This window comes from Phaseolus vulgaris, chromosome 2 (genome assembly GCF_000499845.2).
Source record: "Phaseolus vulgaris cultivar G19833 chromosome 2, P. vulgaris v2.0, whole genome shotgun sequence".
In the NCBI taxonomy this organism is placed as follows: domain Eukaryota; kingdom Viridiplantae; phylum Streptophyta; class Magnoliopsida; order Fabales; family Fabaceae; genus Phaseolus; species Phaseolus vulgaris.
In genome coordinates, this window is record NC_023758.2 from 27,987,434 (window position 1) to 28,006,788 (window position 19,355).

At 33.2% G+C, this 19,355-nt stretch overlaps 2 protein-coding genes across 2 annotated transcripts; one reads left to right on the forward strand and one right to left on the reverse strand.

Annotated features, from left to right (window-relative positions):
• Positions 1 to 5,934: 5,934 nt before the first annotated feature.
• On the reverse strand, positions 5,935 to 10,244 carry LOC137811214 (UV-B-induced protein At3g17800, chloroplastic). Its single transcript, XM_068612862.1, has 4 exons — positions 10,067 to 10,244; positions 9,584 to 9,758; positions 8,193 to 8,467; positions 5,935 to 6,955 (listed from the first exon to the last, which is right to left on the reverse strand). The coding sequence occupies exons 2-4, from the start codon at positions 9,719 to 9,721 to the stop codon at positions 6,142 to 6,144; spliced, it is 1,227 nt and encodes a 408-aa protein (XP_068468963.1). The 5' UTR covers positions 9,722 to 9,758; positions 10,067 to 10,244; the 3' UTR covers positions 5,935 to 6,141.
• Positions 10,245 to 11,094: 850 nt separating this feature from the next.
• Positions 11,095 to 18,526, forward strand: LOC137811215 (protein AE7). Its single transcript, XM_068612863.1, has 6 exons — positions 11,095 to 11,379; positions 13,402 to 13,672; positions 13,771 to 13,876; positions 14,043 to 14,142; positions 17,635 to 17,680; positions 18,152 to 18,526. Exons 2-6 carry the CDS (start codon positions 13,546 to 13,548, stop codon positions 18,250 to 18,252), a joined length of 480 nt encoding a protein of 159 aa, XP_068468964.1. The 5' UTR covers positions 11,095 to 11,379; positions 13,402 to 13,545; the 3' UTR covers positions 18,253 to 18,526.
• The last annotated feature ends 829 nt before the right edge of the window (positions 18,527 to 19,355 follow it).

Consider the following 19,355-nt stretch of genomic DNA (forward strand, 5'->3'; position numbering starts at 1 on the left):
TGTTGGATGGAGATCCCACATCGACTAGAGATGGGGACAATTCATTGTATATAAGTGAGTGCAAACCTCAACCCTATGAGTCGGTTTTATGGGGTTGAGTTAGGCTTAAAGTCCACTTCTTAACAATTATGCCGTGAATCTTATAATTGTGTGTGTTTTATTTATTTATTTAATTTGTGGAGAGTCTCCACTATGCATGTGATTGTTGGTTATTAATTCTGATTTTATTATTTATTACCCTTAAACTATTTTACCGTTATATTGCATTGATGGTCAATTTACAGGCTTGTTAGTATTCCTATTTTATAGCTTCCAGTAATTGTAATTTTATTATATATACTATTGAAGTAAATCAAAATGAATAAGATCAGTATTACAATTTTGTGCAATTACGTTCAATCAGTTGCTACAACTTTTTGTCTTCTCTTATTTCCTTCCATTAATTCCTACAACTTGTATCAAGAGCTAGTCTGTTATTATGAACTCTACCCAATTATCAGTCTCTATCCTTAATGGAAAAAATTACAATCGGTGGTGTGTGCAAATGAGAGTTTTGTTTGATTATCATGAGTTATGGGACGTTGTTGAGAGTGGAGTGTCTGCATTAGGTGATAATGCAACTAAGGCGCAACGAGTAGCGCATCGTGATTAGAAGAAGAAGGAAAATAAGGCTTTGTATCTCATGCATCAAGGGATAATTGACGAGACGTTTGAGAAGATAGAAGGAACAACAACTGCCAGTGAGGCTTGGATCATTTTGTCAAACAATTATAAAGGTGATGACAAGATCAAGAGGGTGCGTCTTCAAACCCTAAGACGTCAATATGAATTGCTGCAGATGGAAACCACAGAGACTATTGATGTTTATATAAATAAAGTTATTGCCTTGACAAATCAGATGAAGATCAATGGTGAAACACATTCGGAGCAGGCAAAGGTGGAGAAGATTTTGAGATCTTTAACTCCCAGATTTGAACATGTTGTTGTCGCAATTGAAGAGGCCAATGGCATTTCAAAAATGACAGTAAGGTTATTGTCTGGTTCTCTACGAGCGCATGAGCAGTGGATGAATGACAATAAGATTGAAAAACCAATTGAACAGGCTTTACAAGCACAAGTCTCAATTGGTAGCTCCTATCATAAACATGGTAGTTATTTCAGCAAAGGTCGTGGTGCCCAGAATCATGGAGGCGCTTGGCACGGGGAACATGGTCGCGGAGGACGAGGAGGTTATAATAAATCAAATGTTGAGTGTTATAATTGCCATAAACGTGGCCATTATGCAAATGAGTGCATATCAAAAGGTGATAATCATGCTGCCAATTGTGCTCAAGAAGACAGTAATCATGAACAAGATGAAGAGGATCATGCAGTACTAATGGCAGCCACATCAAATGAAACACCAAACAATCAGACTTGGTATTTGGATATAGGTTGCACAAATCACATGTTTGGTAAGAAGGAGTTGTTTGCAGATTCGGATGTCTCATTTCGCACAAAAGTGAAATTCGGTGATGGCAGGTTCGTTCGGTGACTGGAAAAGGGCGAATTCTTATCACATTGAAGAATGGTGATCACATGTACATCTATGATGTTTTCTATGTACATGATATGAAAAGTAATTTGTTGAGTATGGGGCAGCTGGCCGAGAAGGGTTATGTGATGAACATAGTTGAAAATAAATTATCAATTTTTGATAAAAAAAAAGGTAGTTTGATTCTTAAATCCTTTTTATCAAAAAACCGCATGTTTCCAGTAGATATTCATATGGGTGATTTCAAGTGCTTGAAATGCAATAGTGAATAATGAATCGTGGTTATGGCATTTACGCTTTGGGCACTTAAATTTTCAGAGTTTGGAAAATCTTTCCAAAAGAAATTTAGTGAATGGTTTACCTCATATTCATCACCCTGATCAATTGTGTGAGGCTTGCATTTTTGTAAAGAATCATAGGATACCATTTGTTAAGGGAGCCTTGGCGTGCAAAATTTCCTTTGGAGCTTGTTCATACAGATGTTTGTGGCCCGATGAATATATCATCAGTTGGAGGTAATAAGTATTTTTTAACCTTTATTGATGATTTTTCAAGGAAAACCTGGATTTATGTATTGAAAAGCAAGGATGAGGTATTCCACTACTTTAAAATATTTAAAGCATTTGTTGAAAGAGAGAGTGGCAGACAAATTAAGATGGTGCGTAGTGATGGAGGAGGTGAGTACAAGTCTAATGAATTCAAGAGGCACTGTGAAGAACTTGGGTTGCAACATAACATAACTTGCCCCTACACACCTCAACACAACGGAGTTGCTGAGAGAAAGAATAGAACAATCATGGACATGTCGAGGAGCATGCTTAAAGCGAAAGGTATGCCAAATTATATTTTACCTGAGGCCGTAACATGTGCGGTATATTTGATAAACAGATCACCCACTCGGAGTGTTCCTAACACAACTCCGATTGGGGCATGGAGTGGATTCAAACCCAATGTGCAACACTTGAAGGTATTTGGGTCAATTACTTATGCTCATGTCCCCAAGGCAGCAGATCGAAGTTGGATGATAAGGCAGTGAAGACCATTTTCATTAGATATAAGCATGGGGGATACAAATTGTACAATCCAATGACAAAGAAGAAGGTGATTGTTAGTCGTGATGTTACATTTGTCGAAGATGAGGAATGGCAATGGAATGCAACAGCTGAAATAGATTCGAAAAAATGATATATTTATGTTTTGAACGATGATATGGAAGATGGAGTCACTTTTGAAGCACCTGCAGTTCAACGTGAAGCTAGTTCAACCTGCAGTTCAACCTGAAGTTGTAATTCAACCTGAAGTTGCAACTCCAATTGCAACTATGATGGAGCGACCAAGAAGGCAGCAACGACAACCTGTACATCTTCAAGATTGCGAAGTAAATCTTAATGATGAAGTTGATGACAATGGAGATTTGGTTCACTTTGCTTTTTTTGCAGAATCAGAACCTGTGAGACTTGCTTATGCCATTCAACACCCCAAATGGCAAAAGACTATGAATGAAGAATTGATGGCGATTGAGAAAAACAATATCATGACTCAAATTGGGAAGGTTGTTCTAAATCAGAATTTACCGATGGTCAGTACTTTACAAGCCTGTTAGTATTCCTATTTTATAGCTTCCAGTAATTGTAATTTTATTATATATACTATTGAAGTAAATCAAAATGAATAAGATCAATATTACAATTTTGTGCAATTACGTTCAATCACTTGCTACAACCTTTTGTCTTCTCTTATTTCCTTCCATTAGTTCCTACATTGATGAGTCATGGAGAATGGTAAAGGATGACTCTAACCAAAATAGAGAAGAGAAAATTGCTCTTTCTTTTTCTCCGTATCAAGATTGCGTGCTTTTTATGATGATGAAAGTGGTAAAGTCTCTCATCACTCAACAAAGTGTAAACAAATTTATTTATAAGAGTAATTTTAATATATACATAAATGTATTTTTATTTTCCAATTATACATGAGTAAGTAATATTATTTTTAGTGAGGTATCAATAGCTATTTTTATAAAATACTGTTGGAGGAACTTTGAAAAAGCACACCATCTCATAAAAGAATTGATAAAATATTATTAACATAAATTTATAAAATAATAAATTAACTTAATTTTTATAATTAAATATTTCTTAATTTATCAAGCAACCAAACAATAAGATCAAAGGAAACATGGTAGATTAAAAAGATAAAAAGTAATAAATAATATGATAGGATAAAAAGAAAAAAAATTAATCAAATAAATTTATAAAATAAAGGAATACTTTCTATTTCTAAATAAGATTTTCACTTTTTAAAATTTAAAATTATTAATTATTCTTTTAAAATGGATGATTTTTTTAGTTTTTGTATTTTCTTTTAAATATTCGTTTGTTAAAAATCTATAAAATTAATTGATGGATTCGAAAAAGAAAAAAGAATAAAAGAAACATGTAAAAAAATAGTAAGTGAAATTGTTTAAGTTTAGAATAAAAAAGTAAAAATAAAAAAATATTTATTTGTAATGAATATTTTCATTTATTTTTATTTTCATGGAATTACTTTAATTATTAATTTTATTATAATAAAAAATATGTTAATATTAATTACATAATTAATTATGGTTTTAAATATTTTATTAATATTCATAACATAATAAAATATAATGAATTAAACATATTCAAGAATTAAACATAAAACAACCGAAAGTACAAGTCTCTCATTTGTGTTTATTAGGAAACAATTTCCTATGAAACTAAGTTTTGTCATTATTATAAAAAAATCACAGGGGAAAACTATACCTACTGTTAGAATTCACCTTTCACAACACGTTTTTAGTCATGGTTAATTATATTTTACATTATCAAGAGGTGTTTCTCAAGCTTCAACAATTTTTTTTTATTAAAGAATGACACTTTGCAAGAGAAGATGAAATTTTTACAAAAAATATTGTTTATAAAGATATTTTGTTATCTCAAAAATCAGGTATTGATAATTTTATTTATATTTATAAAAATAAATATATGTGAATATTCTACTTACACTATTTGTTATTATATATTAAAGGTAAGATAATATACAAGGAGTCCTTAAACTTAAATGAAGATATCAACACAAAGCATTCACACATTTATCTACACAAACAGGTAATTTTCAATATATATATATATATGTGCGCGCGTGTGTGACATTCTTTCTTAGGAAACAAAATTTGTAAAAAATGAAACAGTTAGAATGATGATAATCACTCACATTAGTTAAGCCAATTCAAACCAAAGTATAATGATTTTAAATATACTATAATTGATGATAATGATTTTTTTATTCAAAATGTACTATAAATTTATATCGTTAATATAAATATGTAAAAAATAACATTATTTATTTGAATTTTAATATCAAATATAAATATATATAAATAAAAAAATAAAAAATGCAGATATGGATGCTAAGCGAGAATGTTTGTGTTACCGTTAGTAGTAAAAAACATAATTATGTCATAAAACTCATTCCATAATAAAAGTAGAAAAATATCACATATTTAGTTTGGTTTAAGCTAAACGGTTTGCACAACACCATATTTAAACCAATACAATCATTTTAATCGGTTTGAATTTGATTACATTGAAAAATTAAACTACTTTAATTGATTATGAGTTGGCCTAAATTATTAAACATTCTTATACCATGAAAGACAATGGCACTCATATATTATAGAATCTATAGCATAACATATTTAAATTCTCGCTCTCATTCTCTGATTCATGTTCACAACATTTTCGGTAAGCACAATAATATTAGATAAATGGTGATTTAGTGAAAACGTGTGATAATTTAGTTGTTGACATAAAGAAAATCCAGTTTAATTTGAAATGTTAAGAAAAATAAAATTTTAATATGAACTTACAACTTTATGTTAAATTGATCTTTAATATGATTTAGTGTCAAATTAGTACTTCCCCGTTATAACTTACAGACAAAATACTTCCACAAAACTTGACAACTAAACATAATTATTTGTAAACAGAACTAAAAATAATTTTAATTCTTGGATAAAATTGACCATTTCATATACCCAAACGACCTTTTTTCCATTAAAAATTTGAAATGATAAAAATTTCACATCCAATTAATTTACAACTTTGAAATCATAACAAAACATTTACAGAAAAAAAAAACACAAATTAAGATTTTGATTTTAAGATTAAGAAAAAAGAGGATGGCAGTTCTTATTTTTAAGAAGTTAGATAGGAAAAAAAATCCAAAATACTGAATATATTATTCCATTAATGTAATTATTTCTATTAAGCAAATGTCAGTCAAACAAAATTAGCATCGGAATTGAGTTTAGCCCCTCATGCAGCCAGGTTTTTTGAACAATTATAAGCCGAAAACGAATATTTCAGTTGTTTGAGACATTTACAAAAGTCCATTGCATATACTATTATCCTGCCTATATATTCAATGTACATTTCCCTATATACTTCCACACACATGTGGTTTTTCTCAGGCTCTATAACATCGAGACCATTCCTGTTAAGTTAAGAATAGAAAGGAAGTTCCATGCATTCATTTACATTCTAAAAGATACAGTAAAAACAATATATTAAGTACAGTCATCTAGTCTATTTATTAAGAAAAGGGTACTTGGATTCAACATACTTTTCCTTGTCCCAAAGGAATGATCCAAAAGCAACAGCTTCCAAAATTAGCATGGTCATGCCCGAGAAAGTGAGTGAAAGCAATTCATCATTGGAGGTTTCAATTGAACCATCATTAGACACACGGATATCAGGCCTTCCAAACAGGGCCTGAGTTTGTTTTTCAATCAATGATATAGCTTCCTTTGATCGTACCGTAGCAAGTCTCTGAAGTGAGTCTGGATCCAGCTGCATCACATAAGCTCTTAGTCTGAAAGATTTGCCTTCGGTATCCATGTAATCACTATCGCTATAACTGTCGTCGTCATAATCCTGAACTATGATCAAGGAATCAGGATCCCAAAGCTTGATACCTGGTGATGGTTCCTCAAAACTTTTAGTCTTCCCCAAGTCCTTGGGGAGGGTTCCCACTGACCTCTCTAGTTGAAACCGTTCATCAACTCGTTTGAGAAAGTATCCGTACATTATGGAAGCAGCATACAGCTTTCCCAGTTTAATTTTACTAATCTGAACAATTGCCTGGAGGGGACCCACAAGCCTATCTCCTAGTACCAAAGATAAGTGACTCTGAATCATCTCGAATGCCTCTGGAGAATGAACAGCTTCTAGTTTCAGCTCTTGATTTGGCCATAAATCTACTCGACCAGTTGGATCTGATGTTGCTGATAGTTTTGGAATCATTAAAATGTTGTTCTCTAAAAATTTATGCACAATTGAGCAGTACATTATCTCTTCCAATATCATACGCTTCTCTTTCTCTTTGACTTCAGCTATCCTCCTAAAATTCAGAATTGACAACTTTGATCACTTCTGCCCTAGCAGTAACTAAATAAGCAAACATTTGCTGCAAATATATGTTTGCTATAAATTGTTTCAATCTTCCAAAGATTTGACATTGCGACTATGAAAAATTAAGAGCATCAAATTTCCAATCTGTATACATTAGCATGAGATACAGAGTATCTTTACAAGTAAGTTAAACATTTGTTCATGTTAAAATTTGATTGAAATTTCTAGAAGATTTTCCTTCTATATAAGTAATTATATGTACCCAGTCGATATTGTAACATCTTGATGACTCTAGAGTTAGTATAATAGATTGCACTAAAAATTAAGAAGTTAGCTAGATTTTTCCCTAGAATATTGTCATTTAGCATAGTCAAACACGAAAAAATAATCATCTTCGAGCTAGAACCAACCTTCACACCGGTGAATAAATAGGCTGCAAAACTTTACAACTGTAGCAAACCTTCTCATAGCATCTATCACCGGCACTAACTACATGCCTTGTGCTACTTTCCTCAACAAAATTATAATTTCGGAATAACAAGTTTATAAACGAAGAGTATTCTTTATTCTATCAGTTTATAAATAAAATAAGAAGCTAGCACCATAAAGCTGACAGACAGTGTGTGTGTATGTATGCATGCTATCATTTATCTGTGTGTGCGTGCATATGGATGCAGGTGTTTTTTATAAAAAAATTGATAAATTTATCTGTAACATAAAGCTGACAAAAAAATATCTCATCGTCATAAAGAGTGATACAGTAACTAAGGAGCGTATCTAATGAAAATATGGACTAAAAAGAATATATCCAAGTTTTGTTTCAATATTATATCTTACCATTTATTAGTGTAATTGTTATTATAAAAAAATGATATAAGTAGTTGTCACATCTCATCGACATAAAAAGTGATACACCAAAAAGACCGAAAAGGACAAACATTATAAAGGGAAGCTAAAACTATGCAGGCAAATATTGATTCATTAATTCTCACAAAACATTTGTTGCAGGAAAGGTTGTTCTACACATAGGATAGTACATCATTATCCAGATAGTGCAATTGAAAAATTGAAATTCTTAACCAAAGCTTCCAAGATATTGTATTTGCCATGAACCTAAAATTGTTACAGTAGTCCTAAAAGTATTTGAATATTCTCAAGTTTTGTCTATCAAGTAGGTACGTACTTCTAGTTAATGGAAAAAATAAAACAAAACTTGTGAGACTTACTTGTTAAGGGAATTATTAGGTGAAGTAGAAGATTCTTTCTGGGCATCTCTAGCAGTCTGAAGATTCTCTAGTTGCTGATCAATGGCTGCTGGCAGTAGATGCGGATGGGTATTTGAAATTTGTTCCAAGAGCTGGCCAACTGGTGACTCAAATTGGAGAGGAGCAAAAGGCACCGGATTATCCCTTGAATTAGCTGATGCTCTTGCAACTGAGCCTCTAGCTCGGAAATTGTAGAATTCATTGTAGAGCTTGGGATTGTAAGATGAAGGACAACTCTGCAAAGAATATAACATGTTGAGTGGTTATATAAGCATTGACAATAAGATAATTAGTGTATCTGCTACCAAAATGGGGCCCTTCCAAAAGAATTAGAAGTATCAAACTAGATGGATAGGAAAAAAATTGGAATAAAAAGATAAGTCAAGACAAAGAATAAATTGAATGCAGAAATCATGCTTGAAGCCAAAAGGAATAAGAACTGTGGCTGTGTCAATATAGTTAACATGTTAATGATGAAGCTTGACCTAGTGCCTTAGTAACTTATTTGCATTGACTGAATCAGCAAGAAAAGGAAAATATAGCAAAAGTGATTAATACATTCTATTTCACAACCTAGCCGATATATTACATAATACACAAGCCATCAATAGTTCAATACCTTTAACTAAAGAATAATTTGTTACAAGTTCCATATCTCCTAGATTTTGAGAAACACCCAAGAATGTCACTTCAGTTAGCTTCCAAGGATGACAATACCTATCCTAAAACTTCATAACTATCTAGTTACATAGCCCCAGTAATGATTGTGGAATTTTATGTCCTCAATTGTGGCTGCTGTGGGGGTGTGATTGCAGCATGCATCCTACATCTTCCGGTCATCTCTAGTGAGTCTGGTAAATTGAACTTTTGAGCTAATATTATGTCAATTTTTATGCATTTATATTTAGTTGCGTACAACTTAATTTCTTATACATATATATTTTATATACCGGACATGTTTAGACAAAACTTCTCTATAAATACCTTTAAGGAAAAAAATTGGACTTCTTCATAAATTAAAATTATTTTATGTATAAGTTAATATAAACTCTAATATAATTTTTCTAAATATGTATTTATGAACTTGTTAATAAATTAACTTGAGCTTACCTTTAAATAACTAAGTCAGTGCCACTGTTTGTCTGCAGTGCCATCAGTTAGTATATGATATAGCAAATTATTAGCTTTCTGCCATTTTGAGCAATCCCCGATTGATAACACCGTGTAATAATAAATTCAGAGCAAAATAAAATAAATCTCGCTGCCAAGGTTTCCGTACAAAATTCATTCAAAAGAAAGCAAGACAATATGTACATAACAAGAAAGAAAAAGTGAAATAATAAAAAGCTCACTTTAAGAAATCCACCAGAAAGAAAACCCTTGGCATCAGAAACAGCAAAAGCATGCAAGTGGCGAAATTCCGGTAGTCTGAGAGATGCGGAAGGCGGAAGCACCACCAAAACGTCGCTGATAGCACTCGAAACCTGCATTTTCAGAATTGTAGCTTTCGCGCCCCTACGACTAGGGCTGTAATATATAGCAGAGAAGAAGCGAAGGCCGAGGAACAAGCAACGGTTTTGTTAGCTGGTGGTTAAAGCAGTTTGCTCATGATAACATCAATTGATTGAATAAATACAAAATACATGAGATTTTTCATGATTCACACAAGAACAAAAGAATCTGGTCAGTTTGAAGTATTGCAAAAGCAGGAAGAAAGGGAAAGAAAATCCCTAAATATGGGGCAAGTATTGAGTTCCGAAATTGTTGCAGAAAATAGAACGCGGAAAAGGCGTATGAAGGTGAGGGAGGATGAAGAATGATGTGAGAGTGATTACCTTAGATGGTGTGATGAAATTGGGAAATTGAATGTGAAAATTGTTGGGTTGGAGAAGACAGAAGAGGAACACCGCCGAAATTTTTGGATGGGGGAGAAGAACACGGCTACCACAAATGGATGCTGTGAACGTTTGTGTGTCTGCGTGAGTAAAAAACAATTCTCTCTTTCCTTTTCTTTTCTTTATCACGGAAAGTATATTTATCAAAATATATACATTTTTTAAAATCAATTTGTTGAACTATTTTTTAGTTTTTAAAATTATATGTATATTGGTTAAGAGAGGAGAATTCACATATTTTTTAATATGAAAAATGAAGTACTTGCATCTCTTAATTGATAAAAATTATATAAAAATAATTTAGTAAATTTAACAAAAAAATGTAAAAGATAGAATAAAGTTTTATACAAAGGAACGTAAATTTTAATACAAAGAGTAGAGACAAATATATTATTCATCACTCACTGACAATTAAAATTTGTTGGAAATTATTTTGGTATTTTTTGAAATAATTAAAATATTTATTTGGTTAACGAGATATTTTGAAAAAGACATATTATATATAATTATAAGAAAATTCTTATTACAAAACACTCACGAAATTTTGAAAATGACATATTATATATAATTATAAGAAAATTCTTATTACTAGCGAGAACCCTCGAAAGTGTTTGATAATTATTTTAAAAAAATACAGTATATAAGTATTAAAAATAAAATAAAAAATTATTTTTTCAATTAATTATAAAAATAATTAATTATTTAATAAATACTTAAGAATAAAAATAACAAAAATATATAAAATAAAATATTAATAAAAATAAAATAAGAATAAATTTGTATATATAAAAACAGTTATAATAGATAATCTTTATATATAGATGTTATTTTTTACATCTATTTATAGGTTAAAGATATTTTTAGATTCTTTTATATTTCGATTTTTTTTTTCAAATTTATAGAGAAAATAGTAAAACAAAGTTATTGTTTTTACAGATTTAAATTCACATGTTTAAGAGATAGAGAAAGAACAAATATTTTTATTCATTGTTTATTAAAAAATCGTTTTCTCTGACTACTTAACGATTCATAGAGACATAGTTGTTGAAAGGTTATTGGAGTGAATTATTGTTTTTAATCCACGTTGAATTGAATTCCTGTTATGCATATTTTAGTTTAACCTTATTATCTTGCTTCCTTCAAACATCATCATTGCGGCGGCTTCGTGTGCTATCTTCCTCAAACAATCACCGTTTCCAAGGTCGAAGCCACGAATTTGGGAACCCTAGCTTCTCATTTTTTTAAGAGAAAAGGTAAGACCTTTGCTCAACTATAACACCATCAGCTATGATTTTTCACACTATTTCGTTCTTCAGACATTCGATTGCGTTGTCACAGATGCAAATTTCAATTATACGGTAAACTGGATTTCCTTAATTTTCGGGTAAACGTTGTTAAGTTGCTTGAGGATGAAAAATTCATTGTGTGGTGGTTTGTGTATAAAATGAGAGGAGTAAGGATACGGGGTTAGATTGTTGTTACGGGTTATGGTCTCATGAAACCCTGCGTTCTGTTATCCCTCTTAGGTTGGAAAACATAAGAGAAGGTCACGAGCATTGCTCGTGCCTGATAATATTTGAAATTTGAGAAAGAAAGAAACTGTATCCCTGTTTATGCCATGTTTTAAATTTTTATGCCCAGTTCAATCCATATACTATTTGGCTTTTCATTATTTTTTCTTTCTCCACTGATGAATAAATGTAACTTAACTATTTAAGTTTGCCTAGGATGGGACAAATAGGTGATAATGGTAAGGGTAAGCCTCACCATATAATCTTGAGAGGCGTGCTGGTAAAGAGTTTATTGGGGGATAATTTGGCAAGGAAATAGTGCTTTTATTTGAATGGCAAGTGGCAACTAACAGGTTTGTTTGGCACTTAGCGAATAATTAGACTATTTGGACAATACTAAATGTCAAAGAATCCCCCAAAGCTGGGGTGAGGAGGTGACTGCTCTGTATTATCTAGGAGCAACATTCAGTTGGAAGGTGTCATGTTCCTTTCCTGAGCAGTTTCAAGGTCAAAATATATTTTTGCACGAAGACAGAAAACTATGCGGGCAGATTAATTGATTTGGGAGTTCTTTACAATATGATGTTAGTGTATGTTTGATTAATATTAGATTTTCTTCTAATTGGTTAATACTTTGCTTCTTAGCATGTGTAAATGATTACTTTAGGATTCTCACTCAATATTTGTAGATGAACATGATGTGTGAATGAGTAAAGGTGTAGCCGACTCCCGTCAAAAGCATTTAAGTCTTTACCGACAATTTAGACTGCAGTAGTGCAGTTCAGTTCTTTGTCAAGGATTGTTAAGGAAAAGTGAAAAATTAAACCTATTTACATAATTCATGGGTACGATTGTAATTGGTGTTTACCAAACATTTGCTGATTTCAGATAAGAAATTAACTCAAGCAAATTATTAATCAACAAGAACTATATGAAGTAGGAGGATAAAGTACCTAATGGGAAATAAGAGTGAGGGAGAGAGATGGGTGATCAAATTGAGAACCTAGTTGTCTCTGTTATCAAGAAGACAATCTTGTTGACCCCACCCCTGTAACAGATTAAACATTGCACCTGAACCAGCCAATTATATGTCTTGTTTTCTTGTACAATAATACTATACAATCAACAAATAAGTTTAGCTTTGGATATTTATCTCTCTCTGTTATTACATGTTATCTCTCTTTCTGCATGATTGATAGGTAAATTATTTCAATATGAGTAGTTTATTGGGCATTTGTTGTCCTCTTTCCCCATAGACAATAGCTTATACTGGTCACTCCTTTGGTTTTGTTTCACAATTTAAAAACTGATTTAGTTAAAATGTTGTCTGAACTGTTTTAGAGCTGGTTTGGAACCAATATGCTTCTGAACCAATTCATTGAAATCCATACTAGTTTATGAACCATTAAAAGAAGTTTGGCTTCTGATAACCAAATTACTCCAATGCTCCGGTTCAGTTTTTCAACCTGAGCTAAACCATGCCCACCCTTAACAACAACTTCTTCAAATCAGGGAGAGAACTATACTTGAAAAGCTTTGTACCTAGAAATAGGAAAACTATGATTTCTTTCATGATTTATTCAGTCCATGTGTGCTTTACTGAGATGATGCTTGTGGTAATGGAAATGGCAACTTACACTAGTGGTTTGGTTCTGTTTGATTTTTTATACCAGACTAAACTGTGATGGCGTGTCTACATAGTCATATTATTATTTTTAAATCTCAGGATCAATTTTATAGTTATTTATTTTTTTCTTAATGCAGCATAATAAGTTCTCATTCAGAACCTTGAGATTCCTTCCTTCCAGGACCCAGCTATCATATTTGTCAGTTTTGTGATAATAAATTGTTAAATCCTCATCCTTCTTATTGTTGCCCTAACCTAGCAAGTGGCAACTCTTAGCCAAAATGGTATCTGGGTTAATCAATGCCAATCCTATCATATATGAAAAGAAAGAGCGTCGATCTCGAACTGCTCCAACTGCTCTCCAAGATGAGTATGCTGTTGAACCAATTGACCAACAAGAGATTTTTGATATCCTTTTTTCTAATTTCATTTTTTTTTCAGTAATTACTTGGAAAATAAAAGAAATTTTGATAATTATAACTGCAATATTTTCTTAACATTCTCACATCATATAAGAGATATAAAGGACCCTGAACACCCGTACTCCTTGGAAGAGCTTAAGGTGATCACGGAGGAAGCAGTTGAAGTTGATGACCAGCGTAATTATGTTAGGTATTTATGATGATTATTTTTATTATTATTATCATTATTAATATTATTATTATTGTTATTATTATATTCATTTATTGAGTTTCTAGATTTTTCGATTCACACTTAATCTGTATTATGCAATGTTAATTTCCTTATTTTATTGGATGGTGACTGGGTTTTTCATCAGGATTACATTTACTCCAACAGTGGAACATTGCAGTATGGCAACAATTATAGGTCTATGCTTACGTGTCAAGCTCATGAGAAGCTTGCCTTCACGGTACAAGGTATTCTCCACTTTTAATTGTTCAATAACTTGATGTGATTAGTTGGAGAGAAAAAATGTATTGATGGTTATTTTGTTTTATAATTAATAGAAGAGCTTTCTACTGTGTCCTCATGAGCACACCGCTCATGAGCACACCGCTCATGAGCACACCGCTCATGAGCACACCGCTCATGAGCACACCGCTCATGAGCACACCGCTCATGAGCACACCGCTCATGAGCACACCGCTCATGAGCACACCGCTCATGAGCACACCGCTCATGAGCACACCGCTCATGAGCACACCGCTCATGAGCACACCGCTCATGAGCACACCGCTCATGCTCATGAGCACACCGCTCATGCTCATGAGCACACCGCTCATGCTCATGAGCACACCGCTCATGCTCATGAGCACACCGCTCATGCTCATGAGCACACCGCTCATGCTCATGAGCACACCGCTCATGCTCATGAGCACACCGCTCATGCTCATGAGCACACCGCTCATGCTCATGAGCACACCGCTCATGCTCGTGCTCATGAGCACACCGCTCATGCTCATGAGCAACGTTGCTCATGAGCACACCGCTCATGCTCATGAGCACACCGCTCATGCTCATGAGCACACCGCTCATGCTCATGAGCACACCGCTCATGCTCATGAGCACACCGCTCATGCTCATGAGCACACCGCTCATGCTCATGAGCACACCGCTCATGCTCATGAGCACACCGCTCATGCTCATGAGCACACCGCTCATGCTCATGAGCACACCGCTCCTGCTCATGAGCACACCGCTCCTGCTCATGAGCACACCGCTCCTGCTCATGAGCACACCGCTCCTGCTCATGAGCACACCGCTCCTGCTCATGAGCACACCGCTCCTGCTCATGAGCACACCGCTCCTGCTCATGAGCACACCGCTCCTGCTCATGAGCACACCGCTCCTGCTCATGAGCACACCGCTCCTGCTCATGAGCACACCGCTCCTGCTCATGAGCACACCGCTCCTGCTCATGAGCACACCGCTCCTGCTCATGAGCACACCGCTCCTGCTCATGAGCACACCGCTCCTGCTCATGAGCACACGGTAAAATTACGTATAGGAGAAAAATGCGGAACTCCTTTATTAATCATTTTTTAAGTAATTTAAAATAATTCGTATGGTGTATTTAGTACTGTGCCCATGGACCATTCAGTAGAACAACTTTAAGGAAAATACTTCTTTAACTTTACTAACTAGAGAGAGATTAAAAGGAGTAATGGATCACTTATTTGCAATGATGATTTATGATATGATGCAAAAAAATTGTTAGTGAAGTAAATGTGAATTATCAATATTGCACAATGTGCAATTGCTTTGATCCCATCTTCTTTCTTGAATGATTTCTAGCTTCTTACAAAATAATCAATACTAATTACGCGGGACACATTGCAATAGTGGCAGCACACATTTTTTTATCCAGTTTAAAAATTTAGTTTCCTTTGTTTGGAAATAATAAATAGCTGGTGGATCAGAAATCCTCCTAGAGCAGAATCAAGATAACTCTGGTCAGAGGATCACCTTTTCATACCAGATATAATGTACTTGTTGTAGACCCTTTAACATAACCCATGAGCTGAAAGTGAAAGGCACAAAACATCTAATAAACCATTAGAGAGCACTTGCTAAACATTCTGGAACCTAAGCTTGATCTATGCTAGTTCTTTATGTAATATTTAAGGTTTAGGCTTTGATTAGTCTGTCACAATCTTTTCTTGATTCATAAGAAATGGTAATTGAATTTGAGTCCGTGAGTACTTGTCTGGTTCCAACACAATTTTGATGGAAAAAAATGCTTTGATTGGGTGTGTTCTTCTCAATTTGTAAAGGCAGGGACTAGTTTGGAGTTTTTTTTATAATTAGCAAAAGACCATCAAATTAATAAAGAGGTACAAGTAGTACCTTAATACAAGAAAAAAACAAATAAGTATGCCAAGTTTAGAGCCAAAATACATAAGAGGTTACAGACTAAGCCTAGCACTAGCCAAGGACATAGCACTGTACCAAAAATGCTTGACCCAATTTGTGCACCTTCCAAACATCAGGCACCTCTCACAATTTGTTCTTCAGCACAATCCATCCCAACCTCATTCAGCCATCATCAGCCCACCATGACAGCAAGTCCAAATTTACCAGCTGCACTGCAAGAATCAGAATTTTGTACCTAATTTGATATATGTGTCCATTCCTTGGGTCTTCACATAATACTCCTTAAAGTCTTGTACCATATTGAAGCATTCTTCATTTGGTTTCCTTTTTTTGCCACTGTACTGCTTTCATCTGCTGCCATCAAATACACAACTGAAGCACAGAAAAAACACCCCGCAAAATTCAAACTGGACAACATATCACCCCTCTATTCCAAAACTCCCCTCAGCCAACAACACCTGTCTCTGCAGGACAACATTATGTGTACCTAAAAATTCTCTGTATACTGCAGCAGATATAGTAGCATACTCATCAGGGATTGTGTTCTCCAGAGAAATAGAGTTATCAGTTATGATTTTATCTCTTCTGACATTTTTTATAATAAATGAAAATAGAAACTAACTATTAAAATAGGTAAGTAATTTAGATGATTAGAATAGTTTTTAAATAATAAAGTTGAAATCACACATTTTGCTAAAAAGAAGTTTTAGTTTTTACTTCCAGTTTTTTTCTTTTACAAGATTCTTGATGTTTTCTTGTATATTATTTGAATAAAAAAACTAGAGTAACCTAGTGTCAAAGGTTCTTTGGTTCACGAAAGTACGGGAGAGGGTCATTATACGCTACCTTCCCCTTGCCTATACGAAGAGGCAGTTTTCAGATTTGGGTCCATGACCAACCATTCACCAAGGCTCTTTTTGATGTATTATTCGAATTAAAATGTACTTCATATGGTTTAGTTGAAAAATATATAAGTGAATTTAATTAAGAAATAAAATATAATGGGACGGGCTCTCCATGTATTTCTTCAAATCTGATGGAAATGAGGTTTGGTTTAATTTTTTGTGCCTGCTTCCTGAAACTCTACCCTAAACCCACACCTATTCTTGGTGGGGTTGGGCAGTGTAAAACCTTCTATCATTGACTGATGCCATGTCTATTCATAACATCCTTTTGATTTGGTATACTCTCTTAAATAAGATTAACTGGTGCTACTTCGCAAGAATTTAAAAGGAGCACGTGCTGGCTCCTGCCATTGGTATATTTGTTTCTTTCGTTATATCTTGCACCTGCAATGCTATTTGACATCTTAACCATAATCTAGACTCTTTTTTCTTGTCTGTCTGTAGCATTTTTATATTGTTTCCTAGTTGTATGATGGTGTTTCTAAAGCATAATCTATGCTTCCATGGTACTCTGTGTGTATCAGTTGAGAGAATATAATTGAGAGTAGTTATTTATTAAACCAAAGATTCTACTGATCTTTGAACCCTTTGTGACAATGTTATTTATTTTGACTTATTGATTCCGGTCAGGTGGATATCAGAGTAGCACCTGGATCTCATGCAACTGAAGCTGCAGGTAAAATTGACTTCCTTTTTTCCTCTTTTTTCCTGTGGGTGAGTATGTGTTACTTTATGTACTGGACCTATATTTTTTACTTGAACTGTTTACTGAAGCATTCTGCGGTATTTCAAGTATCGATCTACTTCTTACTACTTAGATGATTGCCCATTCCATTTTTTTCTTGGAGTAATGAATGCTATTGACAGACCTGTTACAGCACTTGTATTTAAACTTTTTTGGGTGAAAGAATTGAGGTGTTGTTTCATTTTATTTGATGATTATCTGTTTTACTCAAACACAACAATCCTGCTCCGCGTCCCACTTTTTCAAAGGCAGTTTGCAGGCTTTCCAATGAACGAACAGGCTTAAGTCAATAATTTGTTGAAATTTCCTGATATTTTTAGAATTCTCTTTATAAATCATTGATCATGACTGGACACATGTACTATTTCATTTTAAATTTTTTTGTCACGAATATATATGCAGTTAACAAACAGTTAAATGATAAAGAACGCGTAGCAGCTGCACTGGAAAACCCAAACCTTCTGGATATGGTTGATGAATGCCTTGCTCCATCATACTATTGAAGCAGCTTTTTTCTCCTCCAAATGCAACGAGCCAACGAGACTGTAGGTGCTTTTGTACCTATAGTAAGAAGTTGGTTAGATTTATCTATATGTACGATATTTTTGGTTGGTGGCATATTGGTCATGAAATTGTCTTTGAATAGGAATACGTTGTTCAAAATGTGATAGTTGATAGTAAGATTAAATTTAACTAGATATATGCCATTTATCTTATATGGTTGAAAAGGGGTTAACAACAATTTTTTTTAATATACATTATCTTGTTACGTTAAAATTAGGGGTTGAATCTCTTAGATCTAACACCTGAGGATTTAGTTCCTCTTAATTGAGGATGTGTATAAGGGCACTGTCAATGATTAAAAATTGTGATAAAATAAAAAAAATACATAACAACGATAAAAAATTTAGTTAAATTTTTCACTTAATCATCCTAATTAATGGCTATTATTATAATTTGTTTCTAAAGCTTATTCTTCTCACTATCCAGCATATGAATATTTGTCAATAAAAAAAAAATCATGCAAAAGACACTATTCCTAACATTCGTAATATATATATATATATATATATATATATATATATATTTATTGTGTAAATAATGGTTGAATGGTTTTGAAAACACTATATCTCCTTATAATAAAACTTATTACCATTAAATATTGTATAAAGATCATATTTCTTTAAAATTTAATTATTTTAAATTCAACAGGATAAAGTTGACTTCATTTATTTTACATTTTGAGGAGTGAAGAATTAATTTTGTGATTTCTGTCAATTAAATAATGCAGGAGTTTTAAAGTTGATGAGACTTTGTTTTTTAGTCTCTTTGTTGTCTCTCGTACATGAAAGGATGATAATGTAACACCAATCATTTTTCTTTTACATTCAAATTACAATTAAATAAATTATTATTTTATTATAAAATTTTATTCATATTTATTATTTTTATTTTAATACAATATTTTATTATAAAAAGTAATTATTAATTGAATGTAGGTGAAATAAGAAGTGTCAAAAGCATATTTTCCTAAGTGAATGATGCAGCATTACTGCCTCAGATATCGGGCTGGGCCTGCTCGGGTCGACATTAGTCCTGGCCCGGT